The 15628-nt window shown below is 57.3% G+C and overlaps 1 protein-coding gene across 1 annotated transcript; it reads left to right on the top strand.

The window, feature by feature from the left end:
- Window positions 1-652: 652 nt before the first annotated feature.
- TRIM8 (tripartite motif containing 8) lies at window positions 653-15204 on the top strand. The gene is made up of 6 exons (XM_014852002.3): window positions 653-2191; window positions 11524-11619; window positions 11969-12202; window positions 13009-13040; window positions 13173-13288; window positions 13635-15204. Exons 1-6 carry the CDS (start codon window positions 1622-1624, stop codon window positions 14240-14242), a joined length of 1656 nt encoding a protein of 551 aa, XP_014707488.1. The 5' UTR covers window positions 653-1621; the 3' UTR covers window positions 14243-15204.
- The last annotated feature ends 424 nt before the right edge of the window (window positions 15205-15628 follow it).

Here is a 15628-nt window from a genome sequence, read left to right as displayed (position 1 = left end):
GGCGACAGCCGCTGCGGAGACCCTGCCCGGAGTGCCCTCCCCTCAGTTGAGAAGCTGCGGGCGGACAAACGGACCCACGGACGGAGCGACGGGCGCGGGCCCGCCCCGGACGCGTCGCCTGGGCAGCAGCCGGGGGCCGCGGGCGCTCGCCTTTCTGCCGACTTCTTCCAATTCTAATCTTTTTTTATTTTTTGGAAAGAACCGGGGTGGGTGGAGCAGAGGTGGAGAGAAATCGGGACTTGGCATTTTCTCCCCTCTCTCTCCTAATTTGAGGGAGGCCGCCAGCCCTCCCCTAAGAAAAAAAAAAAAAAAAAACACTGAAAAAAGAGAGAGAGAGAACGCTGCAGGACCTTCGAGCGAGCGCGTCCGGACCCCCAGCCGCCGCCGCCACCGCGGCCGCCTCCAGGAGCCCAAGATGGCTGGGCGCTGAGGGAGGCAGCCCGGCCCGGCTGGCTCGGCCTGGCCCCGCCGCCGCAGGCTGGCTCCGACCGCAGCCCCGAGCCTTCCAGGCCGGAGCAGAGGCCGAGAAGAAAAGAAAGTAGGGGGGAGGGAGGCCGGGGTGGCGAAGGGGGAGGGCCGGGGCGGGGGGAGGGGAGGGCCGGGAGCCGAGCCTCCTGTTCATTAGCAGTTGAGAAAAATTCCTTTCTAGTTTGATCAATCCTTGTTTTCCTCGGCAGAGCCGAGGCGCCCGCCCAGCGCGGAGACGGAGAGCAGGGTCTCTCTGCGGCGGGGGCGCCGGGCGCCGGGCCTCGGGGGAGCGCAGAAGTAGCGACGAGGGGGTCAGGCCGGAGCAGCGCCGGGGCTTCTCCTCCCTCCCTTTCTGGTTGGCTTTTTTTTTTTCCACTTCTCTCCCTCCCCCTTCCGTTTCTATTTGTGAAGGGAGGAGGAAGGCAGAGGCGGGCTGGTGTCTCTGGCCGGGGACTGGAATTTCATCTGAATGACTGCCCCTGCGCGCACGCAGCGCCCCGGAGTCGGCCCGCCTGCGCCCCGCAGCCCGCACCCGCAGACGGCGGCTCAGCCGGGGGGCGCCCGCGCCACGGCCCGGGGACCGCCGGGTCGCCTCGCCCGCCGGGTCCGGATTTAGCAACCCTCGGCGCGACCGCACTCGCTTCCCCGGCTCTCGGACCCCGGACCAGGCGAGGGAGGCGCGGCGCCGGCGAGCCGGGAGGGAGCCACCATTGCCTCCGCCGTCGCTAGAGGAAGTGTGCGGCTCCCGGGCTCTGTCCGCCGTGGGGCGCGCCCCAATGTCAGCCGCGGGGCCAAGCGCAGGCCGCGGGCCGCCGTTGCCCTAGCCGCGCCGACGGGGAGGCGGCCTCTTATATGGAATTTGGACCCCGGCGCTCCCCTCCAGGGCTGGTGCCCCGGCCGCGGCCCTGGCGCAGTCCGCCGCCTCCCGCTAGGCGCTCGGGAGGAGGAGGAGACGCAGCCGGCTGCGCGCGCGGCGTGAGGACCGAGGCTCCCTCCTCTGGGGGGCGGGCGCGCGGAAGGCGCTGGTGACTGAGCGACTGTCGGGGCCGCCTGGGGCCGAGGCTCGGGGTTCCGTGGACCTGCAGCTGCACCGGACGGACCCTAGGGTTAGGGAGTTGGGGAGGCCTGCCCGGGCCCCCTGCCCGCAGCCGCCATGGCGGAGAATTGGAAGAACTGCTTCGAGGAGGAGCTCATCTGCCCCATCTGCCTGCATGTCTTCGTGGAGCCGGTGCAATTGCCGTGCAAACATAACTTCTGCCGGGGCTGCATTGGCGAGGCGTGGGCCAAGGACAGCGGCCTGGTGCGCTGCCCGGAGTGCAACCAGGCCTATAACCAGAAGCCGGGCCTGGAGAAGAACCTGAAGCTCACCAACATCGTGGAGAAGTTCAACGCCCTGCACGTGGAGAAGCCGCCGGCGGCGCTGCACTGCGTGTTCTGCCGCCGCGGCCCCCCGCTGCCCGCGCAGAAGGTCTGCCTGCGCTGCGAGGCGCCCTGCTGCCAGTCCCACGTGCAGACGCACCTGCAGCAGCCCTCCACCGCCCGCGGGCACCTCCTGGTGGAGGCGGACGACGTGCGGGCCTGGAGCTGCCCGCAGCACAACGCCTACCGCCTCTACCACTGCGAGGCCGAGCAGGTGGCCGTGTGCCAGTACTGCTGCTACTACAGCGGTGCGCATCAGGGACACTCGGTGTGCGACGTGGAGATCCGGAGGAATGAGATCCGGGCAAGTACCCTACACACACACACTCACTTCCTACTCTCTGGGGACCACCCATCCGGACAGGCTGACACTTGTGACATCAGGCCAGAGGCCCCCCCTTCCAAACTCTAGTACTCTAAAAGTTTGGGGGCAAGGTCCTGGGAATAAGGGTCCTCCATCGCTGCTTGATACATTCCTGCACCTGTGCTCATAGGGTCCATCTTGTGAGTCATTTATAGAATTGAGGTGTGGGGCTGACAGAGGTAGAGTTTGGGTGTTGCTTTTCTGTTTGGCACACAGCTCCCTCTCCCAGACTTGTTTCTGTAGGCCCTGCGCAAAGTCACCAAGGCAATGACCCAGGTCCTGCTTCTCCAGCTGCTGTTTATGTAATGACTGTCCTGGTGCCGCTGCTGTGGCTGACATGATCCATGATGCTGGCATACCAATGAGGAAGTAAACAAAAGCAGCCATGTTAGTTTCAAGCCCTATTGGAAACACATTGGGGGGTGGAGGGGAGCTTCCGGAGGGAGAGCAGAACTCCCAGTATCTAGATCTGGACAAGGCCTGGACAGCCAGCGGTGTCACCGGATAGTGTCTCAGCCATTCGGATTATTCCCGATAGCCCACTCTCCATGTGTGAGAATCGCTGCCCTCTCTGTACTGTGTGTGTTGCTTGCATCTGCATGAACAAACCTTAAAGTATGTGTCTTCATCACCCTGAGCCCTTTTCTCCCAGCCCAGCCCTCTATCACAGCCCTCCCACATTTGGGGAGGGGAAGTGGAAGACGGAAAAAGAATCCTGTGGGTTAAGGTTGAGCCGCCTTGCAATCTGGTTTCAGGCAGCTGGCTCCCCTGGGCTGCCGGCTGGGTGATTACGGAACCGCATCCCCTCCCATTGTATACACCCTGCAGCAGTGGCCAATGTCAAAACCGCCTTCCCCCTCAGGCCTCTGGGCCTGGCTTTGGAGCTGGACTGAGGCAATACTTCCGTCCCCTTTGGTGGAGGGGGGGCTCCTCCTAGGTCCCTCCCTGGTCCCCTGGCTTTCAGGGTTGAGTCATACCAGAAGGAAGGGCTTGGCCTGAGACTGTCTGAGCCAGTCTCAGAAGCCCCAGCTTGGAGCCTGGGTGTGATATCATGGGGGTGAGGCCAGGCTTTGGTAGGACTGGGAGTGTTTATGGGTGGGGGCCCCTGGAGGCTAGTCGAGGCCAGTGGGGAGTTGGGGTATGAGGAAGCTCTGAGCAGGGAATGGTTGTAGATGGGGGTTGTTTCCTGTGGGGAGGGGGGGACCAGTCAGAATGAGTCACTGTTTAGCAATTAAAAAACCTACACATACAACTAACAAAAGGCAGGAGGGGCACCATAGGCTGAGGGCAGGGATAACAAATAAAATTTGCTGTATAATTAGTTTCCAATCAGATGGGCTAGCTCTGGGTTTTTGTGCCAGGACAGGGCCTCTGGTTCCTTAAAGGAAGTGTGGGGGATGGAGAGAGAAGCCGGTTCCCCACCCCTGCCCCCTGCCCCCCAGGATTGGAAAAGGCAGAGGCCTGGGGGAAGCAGATGAGCCCCTGTCGTCCTCCACCCCCCACTCAGGGCAGGCAGAGCCCAGACTTTCTCCAGTATTGGGAAGCTGCTGCTATTAATAAAGATGGAAGGGCTGGGGGAGGAGGCTGGGAAAAGTGCAGAGGCAGGAGAAAGGAGGGCTGTCCAGTTCTCTGTCCTGGGATTGGCAGTGGGAAGTCAGGAGGGGAAAGATGGAGATGTGGCTGAAAGGAAGAGAGGAGGGGGCCCGCACCCTCGAGTTTGCTCTTAGTCGTGTCTGAGTGCTAGCCATGTCTTTCGTTTGGGTGGGGGAGAAAACATAATTGTACCTGGCTGGATAGGAGGAGGGTATCTTTAGATGTGTATCTGTGTTTGTGAGTGTCTTTGATACTGTCTGCTTTGCCCTCAAGTGCACCTGTCTCCTGGCTGTGTAGTTGGGGGATGGGGGGTGGCTCATGCATAGTAGTAGGTCTACTCATGCAGAGTAGACCCTCGGGTTCCCACCAGCAGGTCCCTGATCCCCTGCTCATGGAAGGAACTGGATGGAAGCAGGCGCTGAACTTTGTCAGCAGCTCTGTGCGTGCATGCGTCTGTGTGTGTGTGTGTGTTCATGTTTGTTCCTATTCCCGGTGTGGGCAGGCTCAGAAGTAGTGGGTTGCATCAGGGCCAGATGTGCAATTCTGTGCGCTCAGCATCTGTGTCCCACAGCCTGAGTCTCATCCCCCTGCATGCTCTCCTACCCCAGGCCCTCTGAATTCTCTCTGGTGCCCTAGGGCAGTGGAGTTGGAAACCCTTCAATAGCCCAGTGCCATTCGGTGTGAGTTGGACTTACTGAATGTGGAGGAAGAGGGGCCCCACCTCCGGGGAGGGGGCGAGCCATGGGGAACCTGCATGGAGGAACCCACTGCGCTCTCCATCCTCTCTGGGGCAGCCAGAAGGAGGGGCCTTTTCCTGGGCCTCTTTTCCCTTGCTGGAGAGAGTCTGTCTTAAAGAGTGCTGGTGCTGCAGATGAGGGCAACAGCATTCTCCTGGATATAGGAGCAGATGCATGGAGACCTGGCACATGCCTCAAAATATAGCTCTGCTTCTTGTGCTTCCTCTTCTGTCCTCCCAGGGGAGGGGCAGGGGCTGCTGAAATGCCCCATTGGCTAGAACTGGGAAACCCTGATCAGCCTCTCCTTTGTGATCCCCCACGTGCATACTCACAAGCACCCACATGTGCTTGGGCCTTGGCCTAAAGCAGGGGCCCAGCAGGAGGGCAAGCAGGGCAGCCTGGGGGACTTGCAGGGGGTGTCAGAGTCAGGCCTGCAAAGTCTGTTGCCCTGCTCTTCCCTTTGGAAGTCAGTGTCTAGGCCACGTTGCTCTGAGGCCTGGATGCTCTCTGGGACATACCTAGACCCCAAATATTTTCTCCCTTAGGGCTTGGCCTAAGGGGCCAATATTGGGACATCCAGGTGGGCTCAGGCCCAGCAGCCCTAGGTGATCAAACATCCTTCCAGCCCTCAGGTTTAGGGGTTCATTTGAGCAATGGGGGACTGCTATGAGCTGGGAGCACCACTGTCTCATGACCTCCCTCAGCACGGAAAGAAGACCCAACATAAGGCCTAGTTAAGTGTATGAGGGGCTATGCGGAGAGAGTGTGTGCGCGCGCAGGCCGTAGTTGTGCCTCTGTGCCATTCCTAGGCCAGATCAAGGCTGGAAATGTTGCCACGACCCTTTTCCTTGCATTCTCGAAGCTTTAGAGTTGAGAAGAGATGTTATTTGGGGAGGGGATCCGACCGCCCTGGCCAGTTTGGGGGTTGCAGCTGCTGGGGTGCAGGGGTGAAGTTACCCTGCTCACAGTGCCCCTGGCTGGGAGGGTTGTGCTGGGACCCTGGAGGAGATCCTAGGTCTCTGCCCCATGTGTCTTCCTCAGGTAGGCTGTGGGAGTGAGGGCTGCCCTGGTCCAGCTCTCTCAGGACTCAGGTGACACAAGGCAGACCCCACTGCTCTGCCACTCCCCCAGCCCATACTCCTGAGGTCTTAGATGGGGTGGGCGCTGGGATGGGGAGGCTGTATATAAGTTAGGTCTGAGGGTCATGAAGCTGCCCCTTTCTTGACCATCCTGAGTCCACACAGGCCTCCTGGCTTGGCTTTCCTCCCTGGGCCCTAGGCAGAGAGGAGCCTCAGGCAGAGACCCAGCCCCTGCCGACCCAATGATCCTGCTGACACAGCCGGGCGCCCGTCTTGCACGCCCTATTGATCGCTCTGCCTCCTGCAGCTCTGGGTAGCTATGCAGCCATGTCTGCCTGCAGGTGTGTGTGTAACCAGCACTTCTGGTTGTGTATCTCACATGTGACTAATTTTTTGTATCTCACATATCTCTGAGAAGGTAGAATGTGAGTGATGGACTGAATTATGTAGTTGTCTTGTGTGTGGCTGCCGCATCAGGAAGACTTGTGTGTGTGTTTGTGAGAGAGAAGAGGGCGTCTGTGTGCCCTGCTTGCTGTACACCTGCAAGTTGAAGTTGAGCGTGCATGCGGGACTGTCAGCGTGACGGTGCTCGTGTGTGACTGCCTGCTTAGGCGGTGGGTGGTTGGTGGTTGTGAGTTTTGTGCAACTTTCTCACCTGGTGGGGGTGTTGGGGAGGGGAAGGGAAGAGGGGACTCACTTTAGGGTGAGCTTGTTGCCTGTGGCGACTGTTGGAGGCAGAAGCTGGATGGCTCTCAGGGTGCTGTGTCAGGGGCAGTCTGGATGGGCATAGGAAGAAGGTGAGCCTGGCTTGGGCCCCTGCCCTGGATTGAACAGGCAGGCCTGGCTGGCCTCATCCCTGGCTCTGGGAAAGCCTTCCTTCCCGGCTGGCCTGGCATTCAAACCCAGACAAAGGGGGGCTTTCTCTCTCGCCTCTTTGTTCTTCTGCCCCAGAGCGCTGCTCTCTGCGTGGCAAAAGCTAATTCCACTCTGCAGCTGGGAAACCCTCTCTGGGGTCTGCTGGGGCTGCCTCCGAGGTGCTGCCTTTCTCCTTGCTCCGGTTCCTGCCCTGTGGCCTCTTCTCTCTGGGTCTGTGGTTGCCTCAGCCCAGGGGTCCTAACGGTGGTCCAGGGTAGGGGCTGAGGCACAGTAAGGGGCATCTACGGCAGGTAGAAGCTGCTCTGAGACAAGGGGAGAGTGCTTGGCCCCAACAGATAAGAGGCTAATGTACTCCTGGGATGGGGGCTTTCGGGTGAGAGTGGGGGGTGGGTTTGGCAGCTGGGGAGGAGATTAGGACCTGGGAGCTCTGAGCAGGGGCTGCAGCCAGAGCTGGGGCTGGCATGAGAGTCATCTGGGCAGGGGTCTGAGCAGGAAGAGGTGCTCCAGCAGCCCAGCTCCCTCTTCCTGCCCCCACCACAGGCACTCCTGGGCACAACCCTGGCCTTGCTCGAAACCTCCGGCCTACCTCTGGTTCAGCCCCCGGAGCCCTGTTCTCTCCTGACCTTGATTCTCTTCAAGCTTGACTTGTGGGTTTTATTATTATTATTTATTAACTTTTATACAGCCTAGAGTCCCCATGGCCTCCCCCATCTGCCCAGTCCAGTCTGGCACCAAAAACGCCAGCTGGGCCTGGTCATTGAGGCTCCAAAGGGATGTGAGGCTTTCCCGGGGCAGGACTATAAGGGGCTTACAGTTGTCCCCTCTCCAGTTTGGGAGGGGCATAGAGGAGCAGCTCAAGGCAGAGTCTAGAACATTGGGCAACAGGTATGAGGAACAGGATGTTCTGGGGCCCTGGGGGGATGGGAATGAAGTGCCACCAAGTCTTCTTGATGCTTGTGCCCTCACAGGCCCAGGAGCAGACTATGGAAGGCCTTAGGTCCTAAGGGACAGGGACAGGGACATGAGTGAGCAGGTCCCACCTGGGCCAGAGGCCACTAAGTGGAGCTGGGCCTCACACTGTCCCTCCTCCTGCTGGAGGCCTGGTCCCCCAAGTGCTTCTAGTCTAGACCTTGGTTCCCTGCTCCTGCACACTTGAGGTATGCCACAGTCCGGGTGACTCACGGTGCGCTGGGAGCAGTTTGTAAAGTCGTTCCTGTTGTCCACCCCCCACACATGCATTGAGAGCCCTTGCTCTGGATCAAGCTGGGAAATCTGGGCCCATCTCTCAGCTGTGGGTTTTTTCCCAGGTGGGAAAAGGGGCCTCGGCTCTCAGCAGTTCCCTGGGGGTTGGGATGGGAAGGAGGCTGCCGGTAGTGGGGTGGGGTCCAGGCCCTGCTTCCTCTGTTCCGCATCCTTCAGCTTCTCAGCAACCTAATTCAGCATTTAGTGGAATTGAGGCGAGGGGTAATGAAAGGGAAGCAAGTAGATATTTTCCTCCTTCCCCCCAGTTTCCCAGTGCCTGAGGTAGTGGTGGTCCCCTCAACCCCGTGCTGCCCCCAGGTGTTGTCTGTGGTAGGATTAAGATCATCTGGCCCTGAGGGAGGGCTGGCCGGCCTCGGCCTCCTCCCAGCCCTCCCTGGTGGCAACCCCTGGCCAGTTTCCTCCCCAATCCTGCCCCTCCCCTCCACCTGCAGCAGACACAGGAACCTCATGGCCTCTGAGCTGGGGGAGGGGAAATGAAACCTAGCCACCTGCTAGGGAATGTGGACCCTGCCTTCACTAGGCCTGGACTGGGCTCCTGCCCCAGAGGGCTCTGGCAGACAGGGAACAAGACCTGGAACCATGAAGCTAAGGGAAGACACTGCAGGGTCCCAGGGTAGAAGCGCTGCCAGGAAAGGCTCTGAGAAAAGCCTAGAAGAAGAGGGAAAGGGCTGAGCTCCACCTCCAGGTCTGGACAGGAGGGGCCTCCCTTGACTCTTCCCTAAGGGGTCAGCCATGAACTCCCTGACGGGGTTTGGTGGGGGCGGGGGGGCGCTCTCACTGGTCTAGAAGGTGGGAGTGGAACAGCCCCGTTCCTCTCCTCCAAGAGAAACTGAGCTGGGAACCTACCTGGGGCTGCCTCTTTCCTGCCCCTTCTCTGGACTCAGCCCCTAATCTAATACTGATAGGTTTGATCCTAAGAAGTAGTTGGGCAGGCAGACCACGGGACAAAGATCTGTAGGGGTGGGTGGGGCCTAGGCTTTCAGATATGCCGGGCCCTGGGAAGACAGGAGTGACCTGGAGTCTGAGATGCCTCTGGGGGGCCCCATTCTCCTGAGTGTGGGTACGAGGCACCCAGCAGGCAAAAATTTGAGGGCCAGGTGTTACAGAGGAGGTCAAAAGGCCTACTGTTCCTGGAGGGGAGTCTTGGCCACTTTGCCTGCACAGCAGGCCTCCCTCAATTGTCTGGGGCCTTCAGGAGCCCCAGCCCTCACCACACAGGGGGCTGGGTACAAGTATATGTGCGGCCGTATGCAACAGTGTGCATGAGGTGGTGTCAGGGCCCAGGTGGCGATGTGTGCTTGTGTGTGTGTGCAGTTGTATGCACGTATCCAGGTGATGCTGCAGGGTGCTACCTGCCCTCTTCACACAACTGTGGGTACTTCCCAGGCAGGGCGGAGGCATGCCTACCTCTATTCCTGCCCCCCGCCCCCCAAGCTGTGTTTCTTTACAGGCTCTGACTCTCAGGCTGGCAGCAGATCACTGTGCGTGTTGGGCTGGGGAGCGGGCCCGCTGGAAGGGCAAGGTGCTAGGGGTAGGACAGAGTCTCTTGGGCCTGGTTCTTAGAGGTCCTGTCCTGGGTCATTGAAAGGTCAAGTCGTTGGGGTGGGGGGTGCCCCATTTTCTTCAGCTTAGAATCTGAGAGCCTCACCCCCTACCTGCTTCTATCTCCAGGGTCCTGGTTTTTTGTTTCCGGGCTAGCCACCCACACAAAATGGGGTTGCTGCACTTTCTTGCTGGCCTTGGTTTTCCTATGTGTCAGATGGGTTGGGGGATGGAGAAAGGGATTGGTGACAGCTTGTCTTTGGGAAGCCTGCTGGGTGTGAATGGGAGTGGAGGTCATGAGGTCAAGCTTGAGGGTCACTCTGAGGCCCACAGAGATGAAGAAAAAGAACCACTCCTTGCTGAGTGGATGCTTACTGTGAGCTGGGCTCTGTGCGTCTGCTTCACAAACCTTAGTTTGTGTACAAAACCAACACGTTTATCCAGTAAACATGTTCTGTATCTATAGGGTGCTGGGAAGAGACAGCAGCAAAGCCCTATTTTCAAGAGGCTGTGAGTTTTCTAGGGATATCAGACCATGGTTTGTGAGACAGACTAGATCTTTCTGTGATGATGGTAATGTTTTGTATCTGTAGTGTCCAATATATTAGCCACCAGCTGCATGCAGCTGGTGAGCATGTAAACTGAGGCTAGTGCATCTGAAAAACTGATGTTTAATTTAACTTATTTTTTTTTTTTAAAGATTTTATTTTCTCCTTTTTCTCCCCAAAGACCCCCAGTACATAGTTGTATATTCTTTGTTGTGGGTCCTTCTAGTTGTAGCATGTGGGACGCTGCCTCAGCGTGGTTCGATGAGCAGTGCCATGTCTGTGCCCAGGATTCGAACCAACGAAACACTGGGCCGCCTGCAGCGGAGCGCGCGGACCCAACCACTCGGCCACGGGGCCAGCCCCAAATTTAACTTATTTTTAATTAACTTTTTAAATAGCCACATGTGCCTAGTGGCTGTCGTATTGGACAGCACAGCTATAGAGGGAGGGCAGAATGTGACAGCCCCACTGCATGGCCAGGACAGGAAGGGACCCACACAAACTCCGAGCAGGGTCCATGGAAAGTTTCCCTGAGGAGAGGGGCCTTAAGTTGGGCCTTTTGACAAGGGGCGGGAGGAAGAACTGTGAGCTGCAGGGAAACAGCATGGTGCAGTGAGTTCATGTGTGCACAGCGTTGGGGACAGAATCCCAGCCCACCTGCTGGGAGAGTCGGGTTGTAAGAGAGCCTTCGTTGCTGTGCCAAAGTGTTTGGAAGGAGGGAGTCCTTGAGGGTTCTTGAGCAGGGGAGAGACCCTTTGAAGAGGTGTATCTGGCAAGGGAGGATGACAGGGTGGATGGAGCAGCCTGGATGGGCAGGGCTAGGAGGAGAGGGTTGTGGAGACAGGAGATTTGGGGCTGAGAAGAGCAGCTTGGTCCAGCACCTTGTAGTAGACTGGCCTCAGGTCTTAGGGAGAGCCAGAGTCTCCTTTCCACCTGGGTCCATATTAGGGCCTGAGGGAGCTAGCAAGAGGCTTAGCTCTCAGTGTCAAGAACAGGGAGGGGGTGGCTGGCACAATGCCCCTGAGTGTAAGGCAAGTATAGGGTGGGATGTCTGGACTGAGTCAGAGGGCCTGCGTGATCTTGGAAGGTTATTTGACCCTCTATACCTTAGAGTACTCATCCCTAAGATGGGGCTCCCTCGAGAGAGCTCTCATGACTTGGGTAAGAACAGACCCTACTGCCAGATCACCTAGGTTTGTATCCCAGCTCTGACACTAGCTGTGTGACTTTGGGCAAATTAGTTAACCTCTCTGGGTTCCTCTTCTCTGAAATGAGGTTAATAATATTTCTTATCTCATACCATTACTGGGATGATTAGATAAGTGTATACAGGAAAAGTGCTTAGAACAGAGGCTGGCCTGACCCTGCCCTCAGAAAGCTCATGGTTTAGATATGTGTAGGAAGCTATTCCAGGCTTTCTGTTCCTGGGAACAGGCTGGCCAGACAGCTGTCACCAGGCTCCTGGGATTGCATGGGGGCCAGAAGTGGTTGGGTGGCAGAAATTTTAGGTCATCTGGGTCAAAGGATCTGTAGGGTGAGTCTGTTCTATTGAGGGAAGGATGGTGCTCACCCATCCTTGGTAAGGGGTGGAGTTGCAGCCCCCTCTGATGCCCCCACCCCAACTGTCCCTGCAGAAGATGCTGATGAAGCAGCAGGACCGGCTGGAGGAGCGAGAGCAGGACATTGAGGACCAGCTATACAAACTTGAATCAGACAAGCGCCTGGTGGAGGTAGTCAAGTCCAAGCCCGTGGTATGGGGTGGGGGTGGCTTGGGTCAGGGCCTTGGGCTAATTACCTGGACTAGAATCTATTGTATGGTTGGCTCTGTGCCAGAATCCCTTGGTTGGTCATTCAGTGAACTGTCAGTGGATGACCCCCATGCATGCCAGGGGTTGCTGGCACAGAGCCCTATGCTATTGACGAGGAATTGGCAGGTCAGACCTAGCCCTCAGGAGCTCTGGGCAGCCTGGGGGTTGGGGGTCCCCAACTCCACCATCCAGGATGTGAGACAGACAGGAGTGGCAGCCAGAGATCCCCAGCGCTCACCTGCCCACCCACTCTTGCCCCCTGTGCCCACAGGAGAAGGTGAGCCAACTGAAGGAGGAAGTGCGGCTGCAGTACGAGAAACTGCACCAGCTGCTGGATGAGGACCTGCGGCAGACAGTGGAGGTCCTGGACAAGGCCCAGGCCAAGTTCTGCAGCGAGAACGCAGCGCAGGCGCTGCACCTCGGGGAGCGCATGCAGGAGGCCAAGAAGCTGCTGGGCTCCCTGCAGCTGCTCTTTGACAAGACAGAGGACATCAGCTTCATGAAGGTGGGCTGGGCCTGGGACCGGCTGGTGGGACCCAGGGGACATTCCTAAATTGAAGTCTGCAGTCCTTTGCTCCCCAACCAGCACCTCCACCAGTATGCTCAGGGCTTTGGAGCCAGCCTGCATGGATTCAAAACCCTCCCACCCTGCTGTCCGTAGCTTTGTGACCTTGGGCAAGTCATATATGTTCCCTCTGCCTTAGTTCCCTTCCCTATAAAATGGGGTTGATAATATAGATCTATTATCCTTCATGCACAATTCCAAATTCTAAAAATCTCTGAAAGCCAAAAGAAAAAAATTCTGGCAACTCATTTAACAGCAAAAATTGACCTGAACTAATGTTGGCAATTTATGGTCTGTCTTTATCTCGCTTGGTACGAATATTGAAACATTTTGCTGCAGAAACATTGATGTATTAGATTGGGGAAGAGAAGACATGTAATATATGGTACAGGCACCATATTTCCCTTCTAAAATCAAAAAAATTCCAAATTCCAAAACACATCTGGCCCCAAAGATCTCAGTTAAAGGGTTGAGTGCTTGCAGAACCTTCCTCCTGCGGTGGTTGCGGGGATGAAATGATGGATGTATAGAAAAAACTTACAGTGTTGTCTATCACATAGAAAGGGCTCAATAAATGTTAGCTATTTTTATTTTCTAACAATGGAGACCTCCCTCCCCCGCCCTCACACACTCTGCCCAGAGTCAGAGGGTCAGCCGCGCCTGGGGTGAGAGAGGACGAGGCAGCTTCTGTCTTCCTCTTTTCCGGGCTGCCTTTCCCACTCACTAACCCTTTTCTCTTCCCCTAGAACACCAAGTCTGTGAAAATCCTAATGGACAGGTGAGCGGATGGCAGCCGGCCCTCAGGGGACACATCTGGGGGAGGGCCAGGAGGGCCAGGCCCCGGCGGGGAGGTAGGGCGGGCTCACCGGTGATACCTCCTCACAGCAGATGCCCCGTCCACTGCCCCCAGGACCCAGACCTGCACGGGCAGCAGCCTTTCTCCCCCTAAGATCGGCCACCTGAACTCCAAGCTCTTCCTGAACGAGGTGGCCAAGAAGGAGAAGCAGCTGCGGAAGATGCTAGAAGGTGAGGGTGGGGTCCTCAATGGAAGGAAGAGAGCCCTTTGAGCAGGGTTAAATGCCAGAGCCTTCCCTCTGAGAGGCAGCGTGCCCTGGTCAGATAGACTTTTCTTCATATCCTGGCTTTGCCACTTCTAGCTATGGGACTACTTCCCTGAGCCTCAGTTTCTTCAGCTGTAAAATGGGAATAATGATAGTACCTACCTGCTAATGGAGTAGTGAGCGTGGACCAAGATGGTGCATGATGTAATGTGCTTGGTCTTATAGATGGAAAAGGTCCCCAGGGGAGAGGAGGCTTGGGTTGCTTGGGACGCATGGGAGCTTTGGCGACTTTTGCTCCAAACTCTCCACAGGCCCCTTCAGCACACCGGTGCCATTCCTGCAGAGCGTCCCCCTGTACCCTTGTGGCGTGAGCAGCTCTGGGGCGGAAAAGCGCAAGCACTCAACGGCCTTCCCTGAGGCCAGTTTCCTAGAGACGTCGTCGGGCCCTGTGGGCAGCCAGTATGGGGCAGCGGGCACAGCCAGCGGCGAGGGCCAGTCAGGGCAGCCCCTGGGGCCCTGCAGCTCCACGCAGCACTTGGTGGCCCTGCCGGGCGGCGCCCAACCAGTGCACTCAAGTCCTGTATTCCCCCCATCGCAGTATCCCAATGGCTCTGCCGCCCAGCAGCCCATGCTCCCCCAGTATGGCGGCCGCAAGATTCTCGTCTGTTCTGTGGACAACTGTTACTGTTCTTCTGTGGCCAACCATGGCAGCCACCAGCCCTATCCCCGCTCCGGCCACTTCCCCTGGACAGTACCCTCGCAGGAGTACTCACACCCACTCCCACCCACACCCTCCGTCCCCCAGTCCCTTCCTGGCCTGGCGGTCAGAGACTGGCTCGATGCCTCCCAGCAGCCCGGCCACCAGGATTTCTACAGGGTGTATGGGCAGCCGTCCACCAAACACTACGTGACGAGCTAACGCCACGCGGGCAGTGGGGCGCTGGGGAATCTTCGTCCAGCCCCCAGGCTCGGGAATTATGCATCCAGAGACCTGCCCTTCCTGTCCTCCCTCCCTTCCTCCTTCATTCCCCCAAGTCTGTTCCTTTTGGATTTTGTTTTGTTTTGGGCTTTGTTTTTGATTTTTTTTTTTATTATGAATCTCCTGGACACGGAGGTGACAGTGGGAGCTGGCCTGGGCTGGGGCCGCAGGTGGCCCTGGAGTTGGGAAAGCGTCTACCTCAAGGCGCTGAGCTCTCTCTTTCTCTGTCTCTCCTTTTTTCTTCCACTCCTTCCCCTTCCCACCCCTGTGGCTGGAAGGAGCCTCAGCTTCCCCAAGCCTTGGCAGGAGGGTCCAACCCTCCTCCCCCAGCCCTGGGAGGAAGGACCGGTGCCCACTGGCCTGCAGCTCCTCTTGCTTTTCTTTTGGGCGGTTTGATCACTGACTGAGTAAGGGATGACCTGTAGATTGAGGGGCTTTTGTTTTTTGGCTTTTTTTAAATTTTTTTAAAACCAAGAATGATTTCTCCTGCTTCCTTCTTCTCACCATCCTCCCAGATGGAGTTCAAAGGCCACTTCTCAAGCAGCTTTTGGCACCTTCAGCCTCAGAATGGAAACTTAAAGACAGGAACCCCATGTCCAGGAAAGGGGTAAAGGAACTTTGCCAATGATAGTGACCACAGCAAAAGTGAATAATAATAATATTAATAATAATAAAGAGAAATAATAAAAAAACCATAGCACAGCCCTTGTGGAGGTCAGTGGGGGAGGAGGGGCTGCCCGGAGTTGGGTCCTTGCCTGGAGTTTGACACGGCAACTTCCTGTAGTGAGCACTTTGTATGAATTGTGGACTTCCTGTTCTCAAGGCGCAGGTATTTATTCTGTAATCTGTCTAGAGCACACACCGAAATCCAACCTTCTAATAAACATAATGGCGCAGTCCCACTCCCTGCCTCGCCTCTTACCCCCAACTCCCCCAGGCCTGGGGTCTGCAGGCATTGTTGGGGGGACACTCTAGGGACGGAAGCTCCTGCCTCTTTGCCTCACTTCTCCCCGGGTCTAGCTGTTCCAGGCCTGTGAATGTCAGTTCGTCAGGCACTAACTACATCTACTGTCGGCCTTGGGTTCATTTGACAAATATTTACTGAGGGCCTCCCAGGCCCGGCCCCCTGCTACACAGGCCCTGGCATCTCTTTGAGGTTCTGCCAACATGCTCTTAGCTAGGACAGACAAAGGAAGAAATACCTTTCTATGAGGCTTGCAAAGCTTACCTCCTTCAGTCCACAAATATTTATTAAGCACGTGCTAGGCACCAGGCATTGGGCAGGGTCCTGGGCATAGAGGCAGAACAGGCCCTGTCTGGGAATTT

This window comes from Equus asinus, chromosome 2, assembly GCF_041296235.1.
Source record: "Equus asinus isolate D_3611 breed Donkey chromosome 2, EquAss-T2T_v2, whole genome shotgun sequence".
NCBI classification, from domain to species: Eukaryota; Metazoa; Chordata; class Mammalia; order Perissodactyla; family Equidae; genus Equus; species Equus asinus.
This window is presented reverse-complemented; position numbering and strand designations above follow the sequence as displayed.